Here is an 11,418-nt window from a genome sequence, read left to right on the forward strand (position 1 = left end):
ATAAAATAATATTAATAATAAACAATTTCCCTTCATTAATTTTCCTAACCAATAATAATCATATTTAAATATGTTATTGTAATTAAATCATACTGTTAATTATTTTACCCAATAGAAAAACATAAATTATTATTATTATTATTATTATTATTATTATTATTATTATTATTATTATAACTATGAAACAATTATGTATTAATTAAATATAATATAATAATAGTTATGTAAAATTAAATTGGAAAATTATTTGGTCTTTTTGCCATTTATTATTTTATCCCACAGAAAATATATATATATATTAATCATAAATAATTTCCCTTCAATAATTTTCCTAATCATTAATAATCATATTTAAATACGTTATTGTAATTAAATCATACTGTTCATTATTTACCTAATAGAAAAAATATAAATTATTAGTAATATTAATATTAATAATGTAATAATAACTATTACACAACTATGTATTAATTAAATATAAGATAATAGTCGTATAAAATGACATTGGAAAATTATTTGGTCTTTTTGCCATTTATTATTTTATCCCACAGAAAAAATATATATATTAATCATAAATAATTTCCCTTCAATAATTTTCCTAATCATTAATAATCATATTTAAATACATTATTGTAATTAAATAATACTGTTCATTATTTACTCAATAGAAAAATATAAAATATTAGTAATATTAATATTAATAATGTAATAATAACTATGACACAATTATGTATTAATTAAATATAATATAATAGTCGTATAAAATGACATTGGAAAATGATTTGGTCTTTTTGCCATTTATTATTTTATCCCACAGAAAAAAAAATATATATATTAATCATAAATAATTTCCCTTCAATAATTTTCCTACTCATTAATAATCATATTTAAATACGTTATTGTAATTAAATCATACTGTTCATTATTTACCAAATAGAAAAATATAAATTATTAGTAATATTAATAATGTAATAATAACTATGACACAATTATATATTAATTAAATATAATAGTCATATAAAATGTCTTTTTGCCATTTATTATTTTATCCCACAAAAGAAAAAAATATTAATAATAAAAAATTCCCCTTCATTAATTTCCTTAATTATTACTAATAATATTTAAATAGGTTATTGTAATGAAATCATAGCGTTTATTATTTTCCGGTATATAAAGAAAAGCGGGAATACTGTACTACACATTGGACTTCTTTTAGACGGGAATCCAAAGACGCGGGGGCAATCCCGAGGCGCTGTCAATCATTAGGACGACGGGACGGCGGGTCGAGGCCGACCACGCGACCACGCGACCACGTTACTGTATCCCCCGAGCTGTGACATCAGCGGCGGTCTACGTCGGGCGCGGTATGCCAACACACACAGCAGGGGGGGCCGGACGCGTGGCGGTTGGACGCGGCGCACCCGTTAGCTCCACATGGCGGGAACAGAAGCGTTCCCGGTGAGCGAGCGTGCTTCAGCAGATTGTACTCCGGTCTTACTGTACATTGTCTGCCTGTCAGCAGGGGGGAGTCTGAGGGGGGGGTACGTGTGCGGCGCCCGTACCCAAATCCCTCCTCCTCCTCCTCGTCCTCGTCGCCCCCGCCGCCGCTCCCGTTGCAAATGGCCATTCTCACAGCCCAGAAGACCGCTCCGCTCCGCCACCCACTCCCACCTGGTGCCTTTTGCTATTTTCTTCAAGCGAGCGCTCGGTTCTGGCGGGGCCGCCGCCGTCTGTCCTGTGCTGGCAGGCGGCGCCAACACTTCCAGCCTCCGACTTTGCCGCAAAAAAAAAAATTTTTTTGTCTGAAGAGAGAGAGGATGTGCAAAGGGGGGACGGGGGCCGCCTCGTGCTCCGTAAGCGAAGGTGTGAAATGTGACAGGATTCCGATTACAAATGTATGGATGTGATGTGGATGACCACAATGTACCCCCCCACCCAACCACCCCCCAACCACCCACTCCAGGGACGGGCGGCCAATTTCCTTTGGAAATTAACTTTCATTTGGTTTTTGTGTTACTACACTGACTGCCAACGGGAGGGTTTCCTACAGCCGAACCTTTACCGGTGCGGTCCTCCACGTTAGCAATCCAGCATTTTTGCCCGTTTTGGCTAAACTTATTTTATTTTGTGTGATTTCATTTCATTTTTTTTCATGTTTTGACTATTTTATTTCCATATGTTTATTTTAGAATTATTTCTACATTTTTTATTTATTTGATTTCATACTCAAAAGATATGTTTGTTTAATTTGACTACATTTAATAGAAATAACTCTCATTTTATTGTATTTCACCCTTAAAATAAAAAAAAAAATTAAATTAAATGAAAATTAAAAAATGAAATTAAAAAACCCTTAATTTCATTTAAATTATTTTAATTTACCTTTAATTTGTTTCAACCTCAAAAAATAGGCTGATTATTTGGACTTTTTTTTTTACTTTGTTCTCAAAAAATATATATTTTTATATTTTATTTATTTTATCCTCGCAAATCTGCAGTTTAACTTTAATTAAACTTTAATTTATTTTCATGAAATTTAATTTTTATGAACTGTGTCATATCTTCAAAAAATAGGAAGTTTACTTTGAGTCGCAGAAAAATTTAATTTAATTTAATTTAATTTAAATATTTTAGTTTATTTTAGTTTATTTTAGTTTATTTTAGTTTATTTTAGTTTATTTTAGTTTATTTTAGTTTATTTTAGTTTATTTTGGTTTATTTTTGTTTATTTTTGTTTAATTTAGTTAAATTTAATTTCATTTCATTTAAATATTTTAGTTTAATTTAGTTAAATTTAATTTCATTTCATTTAAATATTTTAGTTTAATTTAGTTAAATTTAATTTCATTTCATTTAAATATTTTTGTTTAATTTAGTTAAATTTAATTTCATTTCATTTAAATATTTTAGTTTAATTTAGTTAAATTTAATTTAATTTCATTTAAATATTTTAGTTTAATTGAGTTTAATTGAGTTTAATTGAGTTTAATTGAGTTTAGTTTAGTATTTATCTATCGTTTATATTTTGGTTTTACCTGAAAAATTAAGGCTTTTTTTTATTTTATCCTTTCAAAAAGTTATTTCCTGCATCAAAATACATGTCCATCACCATAAGCTGGTACTCATTCCGTATGTAATAGCGTACAGCATCCATACGCCACCATTTTAAATATTTATGTCTTTATATAATGCATAGTCACTTTACACCAGTGTTGTGTACAGAGTAAATACACTATACTACTGTACTGTATACTGTACTGTATACTGTATAACTTAGTTAGTTGCTATTTACTAATGTAGGAGGCCGACGGCGGCCGACTCACCTCACGAATCTGTCGGTGAGGTTCTTGACGAAGGAGTAGATCTCGAACCAGTCGTTGGCGACGCTTCCCGACCTGGAGGGAGACAAACGTCCACCATCAGCTGAGAAATGCGACTGCTAGCTAAACAACAAGGACCGAGGACACTTTAACATTATTAGAGCTCTTTGGACATGAACTAACACCCCTATAGTCATCATTACATTCTTATTATCCAATATAGTAGACGTTCTACAAAAAAACCTGACATATAAGACACATAGGCCCTGTTTAGGAACATCTAAAATCATTTTTAACATGATGAGAGACCTTTGGACATGAAATAGCACCCCTATAGTCACCTTTACAGTCTTATTACCCAATATAGTAGACATTCTACGAAAACATTTGACATAAAAGACACTTGGGCCCTGTTAAGGACCACCTAAAATTAATTTTTAACATAATGAGAGACCTTTGGACATGAAATAGCACCCCTATAGTCACCTTTACATGCCTATTACCCAATATAGTCCACGTTCTAGAAAACATTTGACATATAAGACACAGAGGCCCTGTTTAGGACCATCTAAAATCATTTTTTAACATAATGAGAGACCTTTGGACATGAACTAACACCCCTATAGTCATCATTACATTCCTATTACCCAATATAGTAGACGTTCTACAAAAAAACCTGACATATAAGACACATAGGCCCTGTTTAGGAACATCTAAAATCATTTTTTAACATAATGAGAGACCTTTGGTCATGAACTAGCACCCCTATAGTCACCTTTACATGCCTATTACCCAATATAGTCGACGTTCTAGAAAACATTTGACATATTAGACACAGAAGCCCTGTTTAGGACCGTCTAAAATCAATTTTTAACATAATGAGAGACCTTTGGACATGAAATAGCACCCCTATAGTCACCATTACATTCTTATTAGCCAATATAGTAGACGTTCTACAAAAACATTTGACATAAAAGACACTTAGGCCCTGTTTAGGACCCTCTAAAATCATTTTTTAACATAATGAGAGACCTTTGGTCATGAACTAGCACCCCTATAGTCACCTTTACATGCCTATTACCCAATATAGTAGACGTTCTATGAAAACATTTGACATAAAAGACACCTAGGCCCTGTTTAGGACCACCTAAAATAAATTTTTAACATAATGAGAGACCTTTGGACATGAAATAGCACCCCTATAGTCACCTTTACATGCCTATTACCCAATATAGTAGACGTTCTACGAAAACATTTGACATATAAGACACATAGGCCCTGTTTAGGACCATCTAAAATAAATTTTAAACATAATGAGAGACCTTTGGACATGAAATAGCACCCCTATAGTCACCTTTACATGCCTATCACCCAATATAGTTGACATTCTAGAAAACATTTGACATAAAAGACACTTAGGCCCTGTTAAGGACCACCTAAAATAAATTTTTAACATAATGAGAGACCTTTGGACATGTAATAGCACCCCTATAGTCATCATGACATTCATACTAGCCAATATAGTCGACAAACATGAGAAAATAAGTCATATAAAATATAGCAAACCTGATTATGACCCTCTAAATAGATTTTTTACAGGAGTGAGGGACCCAAACACTTCCTGAAAACAAATACTTTCAGTGACATGCAGCTGTTAGGAGACACAGGAAGTGCAACCTTCTGCTCGCTGATGCAACTCCTCTTCCTGCCTGGTTTGCATCATCGCCACGAATGCAACACTTGGTGTTTTTTTTTTTTTTTTTTTTTTAAATAGCATCCCGAGGCCAAGAATGACGGCGTGGTTGGGGCTTACGCGAGCGTGCTTCGCCGTCCCGCAGGATCCAACATGTGGCTGAACACGTCACACCCAACGTCAGCCAGGATTGCGTCCAGCTGCTGTTCCAAACGCTTTCGGCCATCTTAATACGCATTTACTTGATTATTATTTGCTCATTTTAAGCTGCCGGGAAACTTCATGATGAGCAGCTACCAGTCATTGTACCATATAATCCAATATGGTGGACATAACAGACAATAACACATACACAAATACCTTCTAAATACGTTTTTAACATTAGAGCAGTACAGATGATATAGCATCCCTATAGTCACCATTCACTCCTATCACCCAATATAGTAGACATAATAGGAAAAACCTACATGCTTATAAAGACATATAAGACATATAAAACCTGTTTAAAACCTTCTAAATGTCATTTAACATTATTAGAGCTCTCTGCACATGAAATAGCATCCCTATAGTCACTTTTCCACTCCTATGAATCAATGTAGCAGATATAATAAGAAAAAATAATACATAAACAATAGAAAACCTGTTTACGCCCTTCTAAATTCTTTTTTTGTTGAACATTAGAGCGCTCTAGACATGAAATAACACCCCTATAGTCACCATTCACTCGTATCACCCAATATAGTAGACATATTAGGAGTAACTTAGACATAGAATAAGACATAGAAAACCTGTTTACGGCCTTCTAAATATGTTGTTTAACATTATTAGAGCCCTCTAGACAGGAGATAGCATCCCTATAGTCACCTTTACATTCATATTACCCAATATAGTAGAAATAATAGGAGAAAATAAGACATATAAGACATAGAAAACTTGTTTACGACCTTCTAAAAATGTTGTTTAACATTATTAGAGCCCTCTACACATTAAATAGCACCCCTATAGTCACCATTCACTCATATCACCCAATATAGTTGACATAATAGGAGAAAATAAGTCATATAAGATATGGAAAACCTGTTTAAGACCTTCTAAATATGGTGTTTAACATTATTAGAGCCCTCTATACAGGAGATAGCATCCCTATAGTCACCTTTACATTCATATTACCCAATATAGTAGACATAATAGGAGAAAATAAGTCATATAAGACATGGAAAACCTGTTTAAGACCTTCTAAATATGTTGTTTAACATTATTAGAGCCCTCTACACATGAAATAGCATCCCTATAGTCACCTTTAAGGTCCTATTATCCAATGTAGTACCCAATCCTTACCCAATAATAAGAGAAAGAATAATACATAAACAATAGAAAACCTGTTTACGTCTTTGTAAATTCATTTCCTTTAACATTAGAGCCCTCTAGACATGAATTAGCACCCCTATAGTCACCTTTACATTCATGTTACCCAATATAGTAGACATAATAGGACAAAATAAGACATAGAAAACTTGTTTACGACCTTCTAAATATGTTGTTTAACATTATTAGAGCTCTCTATACATGAAATAGCATCCCTATAGTCACTTTTACGTTCCTATTACCCAATGTAGTACCCAATAATTAAGAAAGAATAATACATAAACAATAGGAAACCTGTTTACGCCATTCTAAATTCCTTTTCTTTAACATTAGAGCCCTCTAGACATGAAATAGCATCCCTATAGTCACCATTCACTCATATCACCCAATATAGTAGACATAATAGGAGAAAATAAGTCATATAAGACATGGAAAACCTGTTTAAGACCCTCTAAATATGTTGTTTAACACTATTAGAGCCCTCTACACATGAAATAGCATCCCTATAGTCACCATTCACTCGTATCACCCAATATAGTAGACATAATAGGAGTAACTTAAACATAGTATAAGACATAGAAAACCTGTTTACGACCTTCTAAATGTGTTGTTTAACATTATTAGAGCCCTCTACACATGAAATAGCATCCCTATAGTTACCTTTATGTTGCTATTACCCAATGTAGTACCCAATAATAACAAAGAATAATACATAAGCAATAGGAAACCTGTTTACGCCTTTCTAAATTCCTTTTCTTTAACATTAGAGCCCTCTAGTCATGAAATAGCACCCCTATAGTCACCTTTACATTCATATTACCCAATATAGTAGACATAATAGGAGAAAATAAGACATATAAGACATAGAAAACTTGTTTACAACCTTCTAAATGTGTTGTTTAACATTATTAGAGCTCTCTATACATGAAATAGCATCCCTATAGTCACCTTTACATTCATATTACCCAATATAGTAGACATAATATGAGAAAATAAGACATAGAAAACTTGTTTACAACCTTCTAAATATGTTGTTTAACACTATTAGAGCTCTCTATACATGAAATAGCATCCCTACAGTCACTTTTACGTTCCTATTACCCAATGTAGTACCTAGTAGACTTTTGAAAAAGTACAAAACTGAAGTAGCTGGAGGAAGTATTTCTAAACATATTTGTTTACAATTGTGTACACACAGCCACTAGGGGGCACATCTGCGGGGCATTGTTATGATTTGTTGTGATGTAGAAGCTCCTTGATAGTGGCTGTAAAGTCCAAAAGGAGACCGTAAGGTAAGGGAGGCAGGGACTTACTTGTCCAGGACGAAATAAAGATCGTAGGCTCCATGACAGGACGCTTCCTCCGCCCGGCACGTCGAGGCAAGCACACCCAGCAGCAGTGCAACGAGGGCGGACACTTTCCACCAACTTTGCCCGTGGAAAAGTTCCTCCTGAGAAGTCAAGCGATGCGACTTTTTGGACATTTTAAAACCTTCGTGGAGGTCGATCGATGGGGGTTGGAGGGGAGCTATCTAGCCGAGTGACGAGTATATGTGTCAGCCAACACTAGTTGACCGCTCGACCTGCGAAATAGCGGAAATCACCGCGGAGGCGTCATAGCTGTTGCCTCACTCGCATCCTCGTCGGAGCCTGGGTTCGATCCTGGCTTCCTGGGTTCGAACACGTCGAGGAAATAGACGGAAATGAAGCACGCAAACACAACAAACCCAACTTCGCCACTCGGAGTTTCACTTTGTGGTACCTTCAGGGGGCTCCCAAGACGCTGGGATTTGTGAATGGCGCCTCTTCACGGACGCTGGGAAAGACGACAATCAATGAATAGTGACCAAAGTTTTTCCAGCGAGGGCCACCTAGTGAAAAATGAAAGGATGTAAACCAGATTATACCCCAAAATATTTGTTTTGCATGTTTTTTTATAATATTAAGACTTAAAAAGAAATAATTAAAATATAATTTTTTAATATTTCAACCTTTTGTTAATAAAATGACATTATTTTTGTTGCAATATTATTCTCCTAAAATTACAATTTCTGTCTCATTTGATTAAACTTTTTCCTGTTAATATTTTCACTTAATTATCTTAAAATTTCAGCAGTTTTGTTTTGTTTCAAGTATTTCAACTTTTTTCTGGTACATTTTTCTAATTATGACTTTTTCAAACATTTTTCTGTAATTGGTTTTCATAATAATTCATAATTCTTTTTTATAATTTTATTCTTGTAAAATTATGAATTTTCTTGTTTGTTTTTTTGCTTTTTTTATTAATATTTTTACTTCATTTTGTATAATATTTTGACTTATATATGTATATTATATTTATAATTATATATGTATATATAATTATATATAAGATATAATTAAAAATATAATATATATTTTATATATTATAATATATAATAATAATAATAATTACATTATAATTATATGTATATTATACATTTTTTCACAACAAAATAATTTTTTTATTATTTACATTACATTTTATTTCTTTATTTTTACATCTTTAAAAAAATTGTGTCTTTTTCTTTAATATTTCAACTTTGTTATAATTTTATTATTTAAAAATTATGAATTTTCTTGTTAGTTTTTTACTTTTTTAATTAATATTTTGACTTCATTTGTATAATATTTTGACTTATATATGTATATTATATTTATAATTATATCTAATATATAATTATAATATATATTTTATATATTATAATCTATATTGTGTATAATATATTATTATATTATAATTATATGTATATTATCAAAATTTTCACAACCTAATTTTTTATCATTTACATAAAATTTTTTGATTTTTTTATTTTTTCATCTTTTAAATAAATTGTGTCTTTTTCTTGAATATTTCAACATCATATTTCAACAGTTGCATTGCAGGACGGATAAGACTCAAGCCGGGAGCCGCGTACAGTATGCCTCCCCCGGGCCGGGTTTTGGACAAACCTAGATGAGGTTCTTCATGTTGTTGTTTTTTCCCTGAAATTGTCAGCTGGGTGGACAGGAAGTGACTTTTGTGCGTGCAAACAACACAAAGTGACAAAGGATGTTGGATTGAATAAGCGCCATCTGTCCACCCCCCCCGCCCCCCCCCCCTCCTGTCCCCCCTCCCTCTTTCTCACACATGAGCAACATCTTCTCGTTTCCTCATCTGCACACCAGCTACCCGTCACTGCAGTACTCTTACACCAGTACACACGCCAAGTACTTCCCAGCACTTGGTGGGACTCATTTTTTGCACAAAAACAGCAATATAGAGGATCTTTGACCGGCATTTTTTTGCAGAAGATTCCTAAAAAGCAGCACTAGTTTGCTCCACTCTGATATAGAGGATCTTTGAACAAGTGTGCTATCTCTCATTCGGAAGATCATTAGGATCTTTGACTTGCTCTTTTGCAGTGGATTCCTGTCACTGGAATCTGGCGTTTTTGCACTTGGTCCTCAAAAACAGAAGAACACTCGTGTCATATAAAGGATCTTTGATTTGGTTTGTTTTTTTTGCAGAACAGAACACTCTTGTCATTTGGAGAATCTTTGACTGACTGGCATTTTTCCAGTAGGTCACCAAAAACAGCAGAGCACTACTGTCATATAGATGATCTTTGACTAGTGTTTTTGCAGTAAGTCCTCAAAAATAGCAAAACACCCCAGTCATATGGAGGATCTTTGACCAGCATTTTTGCAGTATATCACCAAAAACAACAACAATAGAGCACTCCTGTTGTATAGAAAATCTTTGACGGGTATTTTTGCAGAAGATCCTCAAAAATAGCAGAGTGCTCTTGCCATATCGGTGATTTATAACTGATATTTTTTTAATATTTTAAATGAACTTTGAGTAGCATTTTTGCCAAAAACTAAACAATGGAACATTTCTGTTGTATAGAAAATCTTTGACAGACATTTTTGCAGAAGATCATCAAAAATAGCAGATTGCTCTTGTAGTATAGATGATCTTTAACTTGTATTTTTGCAGTAGTTTCTCAAAATTAGCAAAGCACTCCTGTCATATAGAGAATCTTTGACATGCTTTTTTGCAGTAGGTTCTCAAAAACAGCAAAACGCTCCTGTTATATAAATGATCTTTGACTAGCATTTCGGCAGTGTATTGCCAAAAAAACACAATGGAGCACTCCTGTTGTATAGATAATCTTTGACTGGCATTTATGCAGTATATCCTCAAAAACAGCAGAGCGCTACTGTCACATAGATGATCTTTGACTAGTGTTTTTGCAGTAAGTCCTCAAAAATTGCAAAATGCTCCAGTGATATAGAGGATCTTTGACTAGCATTATTGCAGTATATCGCCAAAAACAACAACAACAGAGCACTCCTGTTTATAGAAAATCTTTCACAGGTGTTTTTGCAGACGATCCTCAAAAATAGCAGATTGCTCTTGTCATATAGATGATCTTTAACTTGTATTTTTGTAGTAGTTTCTCAAAATTACTTTTTCATAATCAGCAAAGCACTCCTGTTATATAGAGAATCTTTGACGTGCTTTTTTTGCAGTAGGTTCTCAAAAACAGCAAAACGCTCCTGTCATATAAATGACCTTTGACTAGCATTTTTGCCACAAAAAAAATAACAAAAATAAAACAACGGAACACTTCTGTTATATGGAAAATCTTTGACCGACATTTTTGCAGAAGATCCTCAAAAACAGCAGAGTACTCTTGTCGTATTGATGATCTTTAACTTGTATTTTTGCAATAGTTTCTCAAAATTAGCAAAGCACTCCTGTCCTATAGAGAATCTTTGACATGCTCTTTTGCAGTAGGTTCTCAAAAATAGCGAAACGCTCTGGTCATATAAATGATCTTTGACTAGCATTTTTGACCAAAAAATAAACAACAGAGCACTCCTGTTGTATAGAAAATCTTTGACGGGTATTTTTGCAGAAGATCCTCAAAAATAGCAGATTGCTCTTGTAGTATAGATGATCTTTAACTTGTATTTTTGCAGTAGTTTCTCAAAATTAGCTAAGTACTCCTATAGAGGACATGCTCTTGACATG

At 33.3% G+C, this 11,418-nt stretch overlaps 1 protein-coding gene across 1 annotated transcript in view; it reads right to left on the minus strand.

Annotated features, from left to right (window-relative positions):
* The window catches only part of antxr2a (ANTXR cell adhesion molecule 2a), an 87,248-nt gene extending 79,046 nt beyond the window's left edge, over nucleotides 1–8,202 (minus strand). The window contains 2 exon segments of the mRNA XM_058069994.1: nucleotides 3,324–3,395; nucleotides 7,692–8,202. Coding sequence (XP_057925977.1) covers nucleotides 3,324–3,395; nucleotides 7,692–7,861 — 242 coding nt within the window. The 5' untranslated portion in view covers nucleotides 7,862–8,202.
* Nucleotides 8,203–11,418: the final 3,216 nt, after the last annotated feature.

The sequence above is a fragment of the Doryrhamphus excisus genome, chromosome 4 (assembly GCF_030265055.1).
Source record: "Doryrhamphus excisus isolate RoL2022-K1 chromosome 4, RoL_Dexc_1.0, whole genome shotgun sequence".
Lineage (NCBI taxonomy): Eukaryota > Metazoa > Chordata > Actinopteri > Syngnathiformes > Syngnathidae > Doryrhamphus > Doryrhamphus excisus.